Source organism: Pseudochaenichthys georgianus, chromosome 7, assembly GCF_902827115.2.
Source record: "Pseudochaenichthys georgianus chromosome 7, fPseGeo1.2, whole genome shotgun sequence".
Taxonomy (NCBI): Eukaryota; Metazoa; Chordata; class Actinopteri; order Perciformes; family Channichthyidae; genus Pseudochaenichthys; species Pseudochaenichthys georgianus.
Window position 1 is genome coordinate 40,587,849 of NC_047509.1, and position 17,798 is coordinate 40,605,646.

Sequence of the window (17,798 nt, forward strand, 5' to 3'; positions counted from 1 at the left end):
TATGATTCTGTTTTCTTTAAGTTTGTATCTTCTTGGTCAAATGCACTTATTGTAAGTCGCTTTTGATAAAAGCATCAACTAAATGCAATGTAATGTGCATCAGGACCAAAGTCGAGCCAAACCTGCCGCAAATTGCATAAAACAAGGGCAACACAGAAACGTCCGTGTAATCACAACGCAAAAAAAGTGTATATGTAAATTAGAAGAAAAATAAGAAGATGAACCTTTATTAATCCCCCTAGGCGGAAATTCAGTTTTTCACTCTGGCTTGTATTTTTTGGTTTAATACACACTCAGTATACAGGTAAAGTAGGTGCACACATAATACACACAATTATACACACTATACAGAACACATGCATCTGGAGAGGGCCAGAGCAAAGACTTGGCTGCTAGTCTAGCCGGCACCTGGGAGCAGTTAGGGGTTCGGTGCCTTGCTCAAGGGCACCTTGGCAGGGCCCAGGAGGTGAACTGGCACCTCTCTAGCAACCAGTCCACTGCATGTTTATTTTTGGGCGAAGGGGACTCGAACCGGTGACCCTTCGGTCCCAGGGGCAAGTCCCTACAGCAGGGGTCGGCAACCCCTGGCACGGGGGTGTCACCGTAACCAGTGGCACACAAGGAATAAGTGGAATAAGTGTACAAAAATATTTACATTTGATTTTCGGATCCTGAACGAGACCGCCGCCAGAGCGCGTCTCCCCGTTACCTGCAGAAGGAAGCCATGCACGCAACGCAGCCTCGCTCTCTTTATCTCCAGGTGACTTTCTGCCGCTTTCCTCCGTGGTGCTGATCGTTTCACCACAGAGGAAACACTTCACAAATTGCAGTACCCATAAGGAGCTGTACAAATGCCGCATTTTTTGCGTGGCTGTGTCTTTGGTTGAAAGCCCAGTGGCGATCTGCTCATCTCTCATCGAAATAATAGGCTCCAAAGGGGCGGACTGGCCATCTGTGTGTTGAACTTTCCTGTCGGCTCCCAGACCGTAGTCGAGGAGGGCAGACGCAACAAGCTTCAGGTTCAATAACCCACTTGAGCTTAAAGGAATGGTCCACTCATTAGATAATTAATCAAAACTTCAGTATTTAGTGAAACGTTATGTTTAAACCATACCCTGAAGAAATCAGCGATATTCCCCGGTAAATAATGATTTTATAGCTCTTTTTTATCTAGACCTGTATATTCCGTCTGGCCGCCGCCATTTTTGCCATTTTCAGTAGTCACGTGATGGTCGTGACGTCATCCATGCGTTCACTTTGTCAACACACGGAAACATGGCTGAATATTTGAGTTCGGACTCGTCAGCAGAGGAAGAAGTTTTGATGTTTTATCAGTATGACAATACGACACCCTCTGTCCGTAGACCCTCACATCGTACAAGGAAACACTTCCGAAGAAAACCCACAGTTTAAAGGGAACATGGGAGAAACCTCAGGGAGAGCAACAGAGGAGGGATCCCTCTCCCAGGACGGACAGACGTGCAATAGATGCCGTGTGTAAATTGAAGAGATAATACATTTGCAACATAGGTAGTCCAGATGTTTGGAAATGCATGTGTGTATAATGGGAAGATGATATAAGATACTATATGTATGCATGTAGTACCACCCTTGCTAGCGATTCCCTCTCTAGTTTAGCATACTCAGCTTCGTTGTCCCTGGCCATAGAATCACGATTTTATGGGGCCGGAAAAAACTGGGGGGAAATACACACTAGCCGGTACTACGCTATATGGAAAGGCCACCAAAAACTGTCCTGGCCTGGACGCTAAAGGACGTTAAGACGGGGCTAGCCGCTGCAATGGAAATGCGCTATAACATACCTTATTCTTACTCCGAGCACTACTTCTGCTCCTCCGTCGCTTCACACTTGCAGAGGGCGATTTCTCAACTGGCCGAACTGGTGTCCTGGTCGGTGATGACACCAGAAAGACCGATGGTACTGCATCTCCATTGAGTAATGGTTGTTCTTTAAATCCCATGTTATGTTTGATCATACTCTCAGAGTAGTCGTCCGGAAATGTGAAATGTTCGCTGCATACATGAGCCTGTGAATCTTTCGGTTCGGGCCGGCCACATTTCGCTAGCCACTGCCTCTGAATGTACTTCTTACGCTTACCTTTTGGCAACAGATGGAACCGAGCATTCCGTGGATTGTTCCTATCAGAATTGTGGCAATATTTCGCGATACAGTGAGGCATATTTGAATAGAGAAACTACAGTAAATAACATGGAGATCAACGTGTCTTCGAAAACCAAACGCATGGTTTACGTCACGTCCGGGAAATGGCGGCGCCCACAGTGTTGATGTTATTTCGGTATATAATCAGTTTAAAATCACTGATAATGTCATCGGATTAAAAAAAAAAAAGAAAGACTGGCAGAGACTGGTCTGTTTTATCGGATGATAATTTTTAAAAATGAGTGTCATGAGCATACCATTCCTTTAATGACTGGAGAGAGGCGAGCTCTTCCTGGGAGGCCGTTGCATTTATTTAGTTGTTCTTATGTTTCACAAAATACATCACAGTAGGGGTGGGCGGATCAATCCCAAAATATCGATGCTTCCGATATTACGTTAAAGGTGGGGTAGGTAATTTTGGAGAAACCAGCTCGAGTGCGCTCGAATCGGAAAATACACAGCCGGAAAAAATCTGCCACTTCCTTACAGAGCCCCTCCTCCAACACACACAAACACGCACATGACCAATGAGGGCACGAGATAAGTCTGTGCACAGATGGAAGGCTGACAGGCAGGTAGGCCATTACAGTACCACGGCTTCCACAGATGACATTTTTTATGGATTTTGTGTCAAAGCACTTCAGATATTCATTGCTATCGGGATGTTAAGAGCATTCCATGGAATATAACAAAAAGTGTATCTCGAGCCGGTTTCTCAAACTTACCTACCCCACCTTTAAGTTTAAAAATATCGATACTAGAGCAAATAGGATCGACACTTTTATACTTTTCCCCCCCTCTAATCTACTCGTCAATTTAATCAAAAACGATGTGCAGACGAACACAAGTATATGCGCTCTTTTCTTCTCTCTCCACTGCTGTCCTCCTCTCCCCGAGGCTCGTGCACGCACAGCGCGCACCCTGCCTGAACGCCAATTATCAAGCTGACTGACAGCAGCCAGCAGGGCAGGACAGCAGCAGGGCAGGACAGCAGCAGCCAGCGACTCACGAGTGCGACACACAGGACTTGAACTGGTGACCTTCCAGTTGCCAAGCCAAGTCCCTATGGACTTTGCCACCACCGCCCTGACTCATAGTAGTTCTGGGCAGAACATTGTAAATTGCAGCATCGATCATAGCATAGTTCAATACTCCACAGAGCCCAGTGTTATATACTTGTGATTTGATCAGCAGAGGTGTGTCAAACTAAAAGGATTTAGCAATGATGTTGTGAGGATTTGCAGTTCTCCCTCCTTCTTCTCCCCTTTGTTTTGTGTTTGTTTTTGTCTGTCTGTGTGTTTGTCTTCCTGGCTGGGCGTGGCTGACCCACTTCTGTTTCCCGCCAACTCATCCCCTCAGCTGTTGCTCATCATCCGGATTACAACTACTCACCTTCACCTGCATATATACCCGGTTCCTCCATCCAGTATTCACTAGTTCGTCGTTTCACCACGCTGGTAATACGACTTGGTACATTTGCTGTAGCTAAACTATACTCTCTGTGTTCTTGTTATCCTTACCTTGTGCTCTCTCTGTCCAGTATCCGTCTGCATACTCCTCTGCCTGCCACGTCCAGCCACCAACCCCTCGTCTGTGTTCCTCCGTGCTTCCATGCACACCAGCTCAAGCCTGTCAAATCTCGCCAGCTCTGAATCCTCGGCTCACCTCGCCAGCGTACCTCCGTGCATCTCGCGAGTGAAAACTAAATCTTAGTGTGGCTTAAAATGCCATCACTCACTACTATTATTGATTTATGGTGTAAATGTAACAATCTAAAAAAATAATATATATATATATATATATAGAAACCCATATAAACCCATATAAAAAGGTGGATGGAGAGGACATGGTTGCTGTGGTCCTCTTCAACCACTGGCCATGTGATGCATGGACAACAATCTCTTCCTTAATGTGGAGAAAACAAAGGAGATTGTTGTCGACTTCAGGAGAACCTCAACCCAACTTCCCCATCCCCTGACAATCAATGGTGCCGCAGTAGAGCAGGTGAGCACCACATTCCTGGGGGTGCACACCACTGAGGACCTCTCCTGGTGCAACAACACCACGTCACTTGTCAAGAAAGCCCAGCAGTGCCTCTACTTCGTCCGCAAACTGAAGAAAGCAGGAGCTCCCACACCCATCATGCACACCTTCTACCGAGGCGCCATGGAGAGCATCCTCAGCAGCTGCATCACCTTGTGGTTCGGAAGCTGTACAGCATCCAACCGCAAGACACTTCAGCCTTCAGGGAAAAGGTTCCGCAGCCTGAGGTCGAGCACAACCAGACTGAAACACAGCTTTGTCCACCAGGCTGTCAGGAGGCTGAACTCTCTCCCCTCTATTTCACCTATCCACCCTGCCCCCACTGGACCGGGACTTTAACGCTCCCCCACACACACGACAAAAATCCAACACCAGTCACTTTTTACGCTGCTATGGAAAATATGTTGCACTCTCATTTGCAGATCATCTTTTTTTATATATATCCTGCTTACTTTTGAAGTAAACGGTTATTTTTGTAATTATTGAGTGTTCTTGTATTTTAATATGTATATATAGTTATGTAAGTAAGTTGGAGTATAGGTATGTATATACATATTTTATATATATTGTATATCCTTTATTTCATTTTATACCTCCGGACTGTGGGAAACAATATTTCGATCTTTGACTTTTTGACTTTGACTTGACAACTCATTGAAAGACATCAAAGTAGTTGCTGAACTTCAGTTTGCCTATGGTGTCAAAAGACTGGAAACACTTTTATAGAATACAACACTTTAATAATGTACAATCACAACACGGTTCATTCATTCTGTTAAAAAAACAAAGTCCTCCTGTCCGTCAGTAATGCCTCTCAGACAAATGTTGACTGGAAATTAGCAACTTTAATATTGTATAAATTCATAAATGGTCCTTTTGCAAAATATGTTGCCGGAGCAAACATTCAAATACAGCTCAGAAAATAAAAAGTGAATTGTTCAATATAGATGTTTCTTTGCCTTGCCTTACAGTTTGACTATCCAACTATGAAGCCAATGTATTCCTCAAAAACACAATGACTGCTTCTAAAACTAATCATTACAAATACAAATCAACATGGTACGGTTAATCATTTTAAAAACACGAGCAATGTGTCCAAGTGTTACATTTTTTGTCTTGTTCTGTCTGTTAAGCTCAAACAAAACCAATTGGTGACTGCACACAGAGAGGCACCACATGCCAAATTGGCCTTTTTACTCTTTGGCTTTTGTCCAGATAAAACAAACAGAACACACTGATCTGACCTTGGGAAGTGTTGGTCGGCCAATTTTGCAACGTTTAATCAGAGCCAGGCTCCATGTTACTGTTTCCAGTCGTTCTTCTAAGCTAATGTACCATTTATATTTAAGGGACAGATACGATCCCTCTTTGCATCCTATATAACACATACAAGAACCAAACATGCACTCAAAAACCTCTGAACACAGATTGAACATTCACATAAAAACATTTGGATGAAAACACATGTATAGTTATAGTTTAATCTTGTACTAATGTACATTCCCAAATATATTGAAGTGACTGTTATTTCGATTATTGTAGCATGTCAGCAGAGCAAGGTCATATAACTTTTAACAGAGGTAAAAATTATGCATTGAAGTTACATTTACTTTTTTAAATATGAAAATGAATTTATATTCCAAGTATTTACTTTTTTTTTCTTCTTCTTTTTCTTTGTATTAGTATTATTAATTATGCTGCAGTACATTCTAGCCTCTCACTCTCCCTTTAACCCACTATTAGATGCCATCTTTACTTACGTTAGACTACCTACAGACGGAGCCCACAGTTACTAACAGTTATAGCAAGCCATCCAACTTTATCACAGTCTGTAGAGTAATACTGACCCTAACATTAGTTTATGAGAAACACGATAATACTGTCCTAAAAGTAAAAACGTGGCTGCAGGTGAGTGTGTGCATGAACAGCAGTGTTTAAAGGTCAGGGTCGTCTCCCCTGAGGCTGTTGAACTCTTCAGGGGCAGAGTACTTGCCAGCACTCGGACCTGCAGACTTCCGGAAGCCTGCTGTGATCTCATCGAAGCTGCGGCCCTTAGTCTCTGGAACCTTAAAGTAGGTGAAGGTGAAGAAGCCGAGCAGCAAGATGGTGAAGATGATAAAGACGTAGGGGCCACAGAGTTGCTGCGGGACAGCCAAGGAAAACATCATTTCATTTGAATTATGGGCCCCACATATAGTATGTACAGTATATGCAGCGCAGCAGAGAATGGACTTTCTGGAATGTTCAATATACTCTTGAATCAAAGCTTTTCTTACCTCAACATACGGGAAGCTCATCCCCACCAAGAAGTTGGCAGACCAATTAGAGAAACCAGCGACTGCAATAGCAGCTGGCCGGGGCCCCTGGCTGAAGAGCTCAGCCACGATGAACCAGGGGATGGGGCCGGGGCCAATTTCAAAAAAGGCTACAAAACTGAAGATGGCCCCAATGCTGACATAGGACATCCATTTGAGCTGGTCCTGAAAACACAGGACTTTCCGTCACCTTCTTTAAAAATCTCTATGGATTCAGTAAAGATGATCTGAAACACTTACCAACAACGCCATGGCAACCGTCAGAAAAACAGCTGAAACTGCCATTCCCATCAAACCTGTGAGGTGAAGCGGTCTCCTGCCCACACGCTCCACCACAAACAGCTGATGAGAAGAGAACGTATCTTATCAGAATGAAACGTCTGAGGCTTGCTGTGTATGTGCTCGGCTGAGACTTACAGACACCAGGGTGAAGGCGGTGTTCACCACTCCTGCACCAATAGTTGCATAGACCGGCAGGGTCACACCCGCTCGCTCGAATATCCCAGTGGAGTAGTAAAACACCTGAACACCATGACATAACACAGGAATCAGTTTGTTTACATTTTAACATTGTGTGTGTTAGTGTGTGTATACATTCAGGCATTTTTTGTAACACCTCCTGCTCTGGGCCCACCCAAATGTTGGAAATGATTACATAACCTCCACAGGTGGACCATCAATGCAGTGACAGAACGTAATTGATTTTAGCGTCGTATCGTTGCTTCTGGGCACATAATGGATTGTATTAACTCAATGTGAAGCAGGAACTGGACAAGACATGCTGTGTGTAAAGTCTGTTACACAGAAACCAAATCGGTCGGTGAAGCAGAGTTCAAGGAACAGAAGTGACAGCGGCTCAGAGACACCAAACATGGAGTCTGCTTTATCCACCAACACCAGTCCAGAACCACCCTGTCTCTCAAAGCATTGGACAAGGTTCAACACTGGCTGAACAACATTTGCAACAGTATGCATGATGTTCAGTAAACGACCAGTCAAAACCGAAGGATACAATGTGTTTTTAAAGGAGCAGAAATAGAACTAGTCCCCCACTTCAAGTATCTTGGAGTCATACTGGACTCAAACTTGACTTTTAAGAAACATATTAAGAAAGTATCCAATACCATTAAATTCAACTTGCAAAATGTTAAACAAATTAGACCTTTCTTAACTGTCAATGCTGCACAGTCATACCTCCACTGTATGATTCTATCCCACATTGAATACTGTTTGACAAACTGTCAAACAGTGCTTGTGCCACAAACCTGAAACCCATAGAACAGCTGTACAAGAGAGCTATCAAGGTGTTTGACAGAAAGCCTTATTCATACCACCACTGTACCATCCTTGAGAAACACAATTTATTGAGTTTTGACAATTTTAAGTCTTTTAAAAGTATGTGTTTTTTTTATAAATGTTTATATGGACTGCCCCCCCTCCCCCCTCCTTACTCACAACTCTCCTTCTCTTAGCGACCGTAACTCCACAGTTGCCTACGCTCTTTTCGGGTTTGCTAACGGTAGCTACTTTAGCTTGATATCTCAACCCAGTCTCACGGCATTTCGTGTTCACCAACACGATTTTTAATCTATTGATTCGTGTTCACCAACACGATTTGCCCCTTTTTTTGGTGTTGCACAGCACGATTTTAAAAGCAATGTATTTCTACTGGTAATGTGTTTCGTGCCTGCAGGCTGCAGCACGTCTTTTTCTCCGGTCGGGTCGTGGAAGACCGGAAGCTGTGTGGTTCATAAAAACATGTTCTTACTCAATATCAAGCCACAGTTATTGCTTTTATTTTAAATCGTATCATTTTGGACTTTTGTTGCCGTCTGTGAGGAAAATAAATGGGGCTCAGAGCCTCAGGATACTGAAATCTGTATTTTTAAATATTTTTTTCCTTCTAATTTGTTATTCTTTTCAAAATAACACACTGTTATTTACTCACCAATAACACACAATTATCATTGCTTTTATTTATTGGTTTGATTCCATAATCTCGGGCTTTTTTGGCGTCCGTCAGGAACTGAATTTCAAAATAAATATAACCGGAAACAGACGTAGGCATTTCGAGCGATTACCCAAGATCCTCAGCTATGGTTTTAAGCTCGCTGATTGGATGTGTTAGCCGCAATGCATGCTGGGATTTGGTGTTTATATTATATGAAATCCGGAAAACATTTTAAAAGAATAAAAATAATACTTAATTCCGAATGCTCTTGCTTTTCTCTTTGAAAGTCATCACATAACGGCATTGTAATACACGGTTCGGCTGCATTACATATTACAGATCTGCCGTAGTTCTTTATTTAGAGAGCCCTGATGAGAAGACCTTTGGAAAAACTGGAAGAAATGCCGCCGAAACTGAATACTTGACGTGGATCATAAATATATCAACAATTAAACAACATCTTCAATTTCTCTTCACACAATACGTCTCCTTGCAGTATCAACACTAATTCGGCTGACTTTTACATTTGATCTAATTCACAGATAGGTTATATTTACACCATAACGGTGCACAGCTGATAGAAAAGGACTGTAGTTTTTAAAGATATTACTGATTTTCTTTGAATGTAAGAATGTAAATACTGAGTCTGAAATAGTATAGCAATATGCTGTAAAATTATGTGAAAGCATGAATAAAACGTGTCCTACACTAATAATACAAAGTTATTATGGCTGTGTGTACCTTGTGTGCACCGCCTAGTGGTTAAAGCACGTTATTGAATTATTGTTTTTATGTGTTATAATATAACATAAAAACAATAATGTACTCTTAATATTTTTTTCATCAAATATTATTTGAATATTTGAATAAAAATATGAAGAGTACATACTTGCATAGGGGGAAAGTAGAAGGTCTGTGATAGAAATATAGGATATAAAAAATCAAGAAGATACTATAAGTGATCTCTACAATAAAACAGTTTAGTGCAGGATGTACACAGATATTAATAGGAGGAGGTGCAAAACAGAAAAACGAATTAACCTTTATTTAAACATTAAATAACAGATTAAGGTCTTCTTTTAAATAAGAAAAAAAACTTTGGGGGTATCTATCTACAGATAATTATTAAGCCTGACAAAGTACTTAACGTCTAATATATTGCTTTCCTGCAATGTTAACTATGTTGAAGCACTTATTTTAACTGATATTATATTATGAATTATACTCTTATGTATGTAGATAGAATAAGAAATGTGCAGAATATGAATATGTTTAATGGTGGAGGTACACACATATTGATAGATGTCTTGTAATGCACTGTTGAGGAACCTGTGACCCAAGTTTTTCATTCATTGCATAACTACACCGTAGTTGTGTATGATATGTCAATAAACCTTTGAAAATCTTGAAAGGGATGTGCAAAATAGCCATAATATACAGTCTTTAATTAATTATTAGTAGAGAATAACGAGTAATGAATATACTTTATTACTCGTTTCCATTCATGTCAATTGCAGATACATGTTTAGTCTTCTCAAGCACCAACTATCAAATATCTCTCCTGATTGTTGGCACTTGACAATCACCTTACCTGAATTTTACTCAGGTCACGTGTAACTAAAGTCTGATTTAAGGGTTGTTTATATTTCACATAATTAATCAGAATCTGCAAAGTAACTCAAATAAATGCAGTGGAGTAAAAATATCAGGTTAACCTCTGAATTGTCGTGGAGTAGAATTACAAAGTAACAATGAGCTGTCATGTATATATATATTAATGCTGCACATTATGGACACAAGCGATTTCCACCCATTTATTAATTATATGTTTTACATTTGATAACACCAATGTGTTTAATAACACATTGGCAACTTCTAAAAACGAAAACGTTCAGTAGAGACGTCCCATAGAACATTTTGCGAAACACAATAGCCATCATGTGTAGTTCTGGAGGGGCGTTCGATTCCAGTTTTGGATAGTCTGGCGTGGTTTCGTTCCATTTCACACAGCTGTTTGACCTTACGGGGACTGTAGTCCTAAACGATAGCTGGGGATTATGGGTAGTGTAGTGTCTTCGGCCATCCTAAACTCAGAAATGTTGACAATCGCAATGATGCTCGAAATGTCCCTTATAGACCTACGTCTGTTTCCGGTTATTTTTATTTTGAAATTCAGTTCCTGACGGACGCCAAAAAAGCCCGAGATTATGGAATTAAACCAATAAATAAAAGCAATGATAATTGTGTGTTATTGGTGAGTAAATAACAGTGTGTTATTTTGAAAAGAATAACGAATTAGAAGGAAAAAAATATTTAAAAATACAGATTTCCGTATTCTGAGGCCCTGAGCCCCATTTATTGTCTGAGCCCCATTTATTTTCCTCACAGATGGCAACAAAAGTCCGAAATTATATGATTTAAAATAAAAGCAATAATTGTGGCTTGATATTGAGTAAGAACATGTTTTTATGAACCACACAGCTTCCGGTCTCCCACGACCCGACCGGAGAAAAAGACGTGCTGCAGGCAGTAGAAATACATTGCTTTTAAAATCGTGCTGTGCAACACCAAAAAAAGGGGCAAATCGTGTTGGTGAACACGAATCAATAGATTAAAAATCGTGTTGGTGAACACGAAATGCCGTGAGACTGGGTTGTATATTAATGCTGCCCATTATGGACACAAGCAATTTTCACCCATGTATTAATTATATGTATTAAATTTGATAACACCAATGTGTTTCGTATCCCCTAAACCTCCAGAGATGTATACAGTTTAATACTGGCAACTTTTAATTGTGGGAAATACGAAAACATCTTTTTAAAACTACAATTCCCAGTAGAGACGTGCCATAGAACATGTTGCGAAACACACAATAGCCAGCATGTGTACTTCTGGGGGGGGAGGGCTGGGCTGGACCTGTCCAAGTCCAGTTTTGGATAGTCTGGCGTGGTTCCATTCCATTTCAAAGAGCTGTTTGACACTCGGCGTAACCTTGTCGCACTGCCACTCCAACATCCAATCACAGAGCATGAGGGCTAATCACGGGGTTTGTAAAGCAAGGCGGATGTTGTAGTCCCAAACGATAGCTGGGGATTATGGTTAGTGTAGTGTCTTCGGAAACTCTGTAGTGTCTAAACTCCGAAAAAACAATTTGTTTCTCCGAATCGAAGGTTAAAAACACAAAAGCATTGTACACCATTTAAACCAATCAATATTGTGTAATTAACAAGGATAAACTGATGTTTTTTAGTGGATGAGTAATGGAGATATCACTGTGTAATCATTTGACAGTGTGGGGAATACTTCCGGTTTTATTATGAAAACTTCGAGACCGGAAATACTGTTTTCACCCACGCTAACTTTACATGGAAGCTGCCCCATATACAGTACACGTTCTCCTGGCGAGACCTCAAATCATCTTCGTATATCTATCAAACTGTAGATCCTACACATCCACTGGACGTAGATTATAAAAGTACAATATACACTTCTCGCTAGAAATCTAATAAAAAAGCATTTTAATGGCCAAACTATTCCACAATTTAGGATTTTCCAGAGAGGGTTATTTGTGAATAAACGACCCTCCGGAGCGTTTGCAATCGACAGGAGCATGTTGTTTCTTATACGACCACTAGAGGTGCTACACTTTAAAACGTGACTCTGGGTCGTATTTAGCTGCTGAACAATCTACTTATATGGTCGTTTTTTGTAGGAGGACAGGCTGGCTAAAACAATGTCGGACACCGTAATCTTCTCTGGTCCCCTCCCCAATCTGATCAATGATGACATGTATAGCCGCATGTCATCATTTCAGCGCTGGTTGTCTTGGTGGTGCCCAGCAAACAATGTGGGCTTCGTAAATAATTGGACAGCCTTCTGGGGAAAACCTGGTCTGATTAAGAGAGACGGCATTCATCCTACTTTGGAAGGTGCAGATCTCATTTCGGCAAACATTTCAGGGCTTTGTGGACTTAATCCATGACAAACTGGAGTTAAGACCAGGAGGCGGAGTCGCAGTCTTACACGCTTCTCTGCGCTCTCTCCTAGGCAGTCATCCATAGGAATCCCGAACCCAATAAAATACCCAATATTAGCGGTGTGTGTGTCTGCCCAAGGACAATTTAAGGTAAAACCTAATAGAGGTGTCATACATAATAACCTAATAAAAGTAAATGTAACAACTACTACAGTGCAACAAAACAGGAAGATTAAATGTGGTCTCTTAAACATAAGATCTCTAGCATCTAAAGCAATATTGGTAAATGATTTAATATCAGATTATAATATTGATATATGCTGTCTCACTGAAACTTGGTTGAGACATGAAGAATATGTCAGCATAAATGAGGCCACTCCACCCAGCCATATCAATACTCATATTGCCCGAGGCACGGGCCGAGGAGGTGGAGTTGCAGCAATCTTTGACTCAAGTTTACTTATCAATACTAAACCAAAATTTAATTCTACAGGTCTCCTTTGAAAGTCTCGTTTTTAGTCTTACGCATCCGACCTGGAAAACTTTGCAGCCAATCTTATTTGTTACAGTGTACCGTCCACCAGGTCCTTATTCAGAATTCTTATCAGAATTCTCTGAGTTTTTATCAACTTTGGTACTTAAAACAGATAAAGTAATTATCGTAGGTGACTTTAATGTTCATGTTGACGATAACAAAAATAGCCTTACTGTTGCATTTAACTCTATATTAGATTATGTTGGTTTCTGTCAGAGTGTAAATAAACCTACCCACTGCTATAATCACACTCTCGACCTTGTTCTGACTTATGGTATTGAAATTGAGTAACTATTAGTCGAACCGCATAATCCTGCTTTATCCGACCATTTCTTAGTAACTTTTGAAGTACTGTTACTAGACTACAAAGCATTAGTCAAAAGCTCTTGCAGCAGAAACCTATCTGTTAGTGATATAGCCACATTTAAGGAAGAGATTCCACCAATACTTAACTCGATAGCATGTCTGCATGTAAGGGAGGAAACTTATACAAAATGTACACCACCCCAAATTGATCATGTTGTTGATAGTGCTACAGATGCGCTGCGAATACAATTAGACTCTGTTGCTCCTTTGAAAAAGAAGAACATAAAACAACATAGATTAGCTCCATGGCATAATGCCGAAACCCGCAAAATATAGCAAAAGTCAAGACAACTTGAAAGGATATGGCGTTCCACTAAACTTGAAGAATCTCGTTTAATTTGGCATATTACTCAATGAATATAAGAAAGCACTGCGTAAAGCGAGAGCAGCCTACTACTCTTCATTAATAGATGAGAATAAGAATAATGCAAGATTTCTTTTCAGCACTGTAGCCAGGCTGACAGAGAGCCATAGCTCGATTGAGCCTTCTATTCCCATAGCACTCAGTGGTAATGATTTTATGTGCTTTTTTAACGATAAAATTGTTACTCTAAGAAACAAAATGAATGGCCGACCTTCGTTTTATTCTCGGTGGAAAATGCCTATTTTAAAGTTAGTTTGGCCATTAAAATGCGTTTTGATGTCATTTGATGCGAGAAATATGAGTTGTTATTTCAGATTATTTGTTCAGTGGATGTACATGATCGAACGAAGTTCGGCCATGTTTTTTTTTCTGCAGGGAGAAATTTGAAGATCACGTGACATAGACGCCAGCCATTGGAATGAATGGAATGCAGTTGGAGGTCAACCAATCAGAGAGCTTGAGAACTAATCACAGGGCATGTCAAACAGAGCACATGGTGTAGTCCTAAACGATAGCTGGGGATTCTGGGTAGTGTAGTGTTCTGCCATCCTTTACTCCTAAAAAATATTTGTTTCTCCGAATCGAAGGGGAAAAATACAAAATCATTGCACACAATTTAAACCAATCAATGTTGTGTAATTAACAAGGATAATCTGGTGTTTTTTAGTCGATGAGTAGTGCAGATATCACTGTAAAATCAATCGACAGTAAGGGGAATACTTACTTCCGGGTGTACAATTCTCCGTTATCCAATGGTAATGGACGCTCACATTGCCTTTTAAGGGCATTAGACACAAACGAATGCCATGCTTCCATGAGCGTCAAATCCCGCCGCAGATGGGAATACATTGCAATCAGTTGAAAGGTATTTGCGTCCCTTTATAAAGCTGAAGGAGCCTAGGAGCGTCACAACTGCACGCCACGGGACCCTGACCAAGCGTCGCTCCTGGACGATTATGGAGTGAGAGTGTGTTGGTATGTTAGACCCAATTCCAACTAAGCTGTTGAAGGAAGTTCTTCCATTAATTAGCACTTCTTTATTAAATATTATGAATATGTCTTTAATATCAGGCTATGTTCCACAATCATTCAAAGTAGCAATGATAAAACCGCTTCTTAAAAAGCACAACCTCTATCCAGAGGTTTTTGACAACTATAGACCTATTTCTAATCTTCCGTTCCTCTCAAAGATTATTGAGAAAGCAGTCGCAAAACAGCTGTGTGATTACGTAAAAAACATCGGTAATGTCCGCTCCGTGCCCTGTGAACTTGATCATCTTTATTGCATTATCCACTGAGGCATAGTGAAGGGAGAACTGATCTGAAGGGATGATACTATTGACGCTGCAGAATGGGCCGGAACGGGGAGCGGACAGATCGAAAATCAGCCTTTTTTTATTTTTTATTTAGTATTTGCGTGTGGCTATTCCGATGGGATTTGAACGGAACACTGGGAAGCTAAAATGACCGATTATATATCCTTTGAGAAGTTCTTTGTCGATGAGCTGGGAAACTATGTTGAGTTCTTTAGCGGCTGACTGTAAGTTTCTTGCTACGAAAGTCACTGTGGGAGATGAGAGGACCCCTACCCTGAAGCCTTGGGAGAGCCCTGACAGGAGATAGTCCACAAACACGGAATCTGGGTGAGTAGATAGCGCAGCTGCTAGCTGAGGGATGTTAATGGGAGTGGAGGGGTGATATTTCAAAAGGTTTTTCCACCACAAGGTTTCTGGCGCAGAGCTACTGTGAGGCTTCGGCTGCGCCTGGGGCAAACGGACTTCGGGTGTGCATCCCTGCAGGAACTGCAGATATGAAGAAATGTACAGTAAGGGTGAGTGCAAACATTTTCGTTAAAGCTAGTACAAATCCTATCTTCGTGTCTAATCTGCACCTGACGGCTTGGTCTATCGTTCCCAGCATACTGCATGTGGGAGGCTCTGGGCGCGGAGAAAGGCACTGAGAGGCAGAGGGGAGCGATGTGGCCCTGCGCTCCGCAGCTGTTGCATGAGATAGCAGATTGGCCGCCGGTAGCCATCACGAGCAGCTCAATGTCCATGACTGACCAATCCAGGCGGATATTGCTATGCGCTAGGTGGAGCGCTGCTTTGCTTTGCTTTGGGGCTGGGAGGGCCGAAGCCAGAGAATAAGGGGGAGCTACTGCTGGAATGCGTGGAACACCCTGACCCGGCAAACCCGGCGGGACTGAGGCAGAAAGCGCTGCACTGAGTGCAACGGAAGTTGAAGCTCCTGTAACGGAGTCTTCCAGGGCCTGGAGGCGAGCATCGATAGCTATCATGGAGCTAGCCAGGGATTGCAGGGAGCCGGCCACGCTACTCTCCATGAGGGAGAGTAGTGTAAGTGCCACTCCCGGCCTGGCGAGCCTGGGAAGGGGTGGATTTTGGAGGCGGATGGGATCCTGGAGGGCTCAACTTCCTGCCCTTTTTACCTCGCCCTGTTCTCTCTGGGGAGCTGACTGGAGCTGCTGCCCCGGACTGGGGAGCTATGCTGGAGACCTGGTCCGAGAGCTCTCGGAGCTGAGAGAGAGTGAGGCCTGGGGCTGTGGGAATCTTGAGCTAATTATTTCTTATGTTTTTTTTTTTTCTCACGAGGAGGAGTATTGTAGTACTACCACGGCGTGTGGTCACCTGAAATGACAACTGACAGGGAGGAAGAGTAGGCATTTAAGGAATGTAGCATGTGCAGCAATTGGCTGCTGAGGGGTGACGCCCTCGCATTTAATGAGGGGGGAGGGAGCAATAGAGTGACATGTAAGTGACTCATTGTTAGGTCTTCCTTATTGAACTTGCGCTAAAGCTTTCATGAGGTGATGGTCGTGGATGAATGGCACAACAATGGGCCTCAGGATCTCGTCACGGTATCTCTGTGCATTCACAATGCCATCAATAAAATGCACCTGTGTTCGTCGTCCATAACATACGCCTGCCCATACCATAACCCCACCACCACCATGGGCCACTCAATTCACAACATTGACATCAGAAAACCGCTCACCCACACGACGCCACACACACTGTCTGCCATCTGCCCTGAACAGTGAAAACCGGGATTCATCCGTGAAGAGAACACCTCTCCAACGTGCCAGACACCATCGAATGTGAGCATTTGCCCACTCAAGTCGTTTACGACGACGAACCCGGAGTCAGGTCGAGACCCGGATGAGGACGACGAGCATGCAGATGAGCTTCCCTGAGACGGTTTCTGACAGTTTGTGCAGAAATTCTTTGGTTATGCAAACCGATTGTTGCAGCAGCTGTCCGAGTGGCTGGTCTCAGACGATCTTGGAGGTGAACATGCTGGATGTGGAAGTCCTGGGCTGGTGTGGTTACACGTGGTCTGCGGTTGTGAGACCGGTTGGATGTACTGCCAAATTCTCTGAAACGCCTTTGGAGGCGGCTTATGGTAGAGAAATGAACATTCAATTCACGGGCAACAGCTCTGGTGGACATTCCTGCTGTCAGCATGCCAATTGCACGCTCCCTCAAAACTTTCGACATCTGTGGCATTGTGCTGTGTGATAAAACTGAACATTTTAGAGTGGCCTTTTATTGTGGCAAAGTACTTCATATTATACCCTTTGTTAAAAAAGGGCCATTAAAAGAAACCGAATTCCTTACAAAGTACTTCATATTCTACCAGTTGTTAAGTACATAAATCAAAGTGTGTCTAAAAGTATCTTAGTAACACAATAAAAGAGAAAAAAGCATTGATGTTAACGAAATAGCGTTAAAATCAAAAGTGCCTTTAAAGAAAATGTATTCAGACAAAGTATTTTATTTTCAAAAATGTTTAAGGTTTTGCATACATAAAAAGTGTATCTTACAGTTCCTTTGTGAGAGAATTACACACAAATATGCCGAGTTTGTAAGTAAAAAGTGTTAAAATCACAAACTTGCCTTTTAGAGAAACAGTCTTTAAGAAAAATCTAATCAGACAATGTACTTCATTTTCTAGTTTTAAGGTTTTGCATACCACAAAGTGTGTCTAAAAGTATCTTGGCAAGAGAAAAAAGCCAAAATATGCCTAGGCCATTAAAAGAAACCGA

At 42.0% G+C, this 17,798-nt stretch overlaps 1 protein-coding gene across 1 annotated transcript in view; it reads right to left on the reverse strand.

The window, feature by feature from the left end:
- Window positions 1-6,159: 6,159 nt before the first annotated feature.
- The window catches only part of LOC117448953 (solute carrier family 2, facilitated glucose transporter member 1-like), a 56,550-nt gene continuing 44,911 nt past the window's right edge, over window positions 6,160-17,798 (reverse strand). Inside the window, exons 7-10 of the mRNA XM_034086242.1 lie at window positions 6,958-7,062; window positions 6,781-6,882; window positions 6,502-6,705; window positions 6,160-6,366 (exon numbers count right to left, since the gene is read on the reverse strand). Of these exons, the coding sequence (XP_033942133.1) occupies window positions 6,160-6,366; window positions 6,502-6,705; window positions 6,781-6,882; window positions 6,958-7,062 (618 nt within the window). The remainder of the gene's footprint in view (window positions 6,367-6,501; window positions 6,706-6,780; window positions 6,883-6,957; window positions 7,063-17,798) is intronic.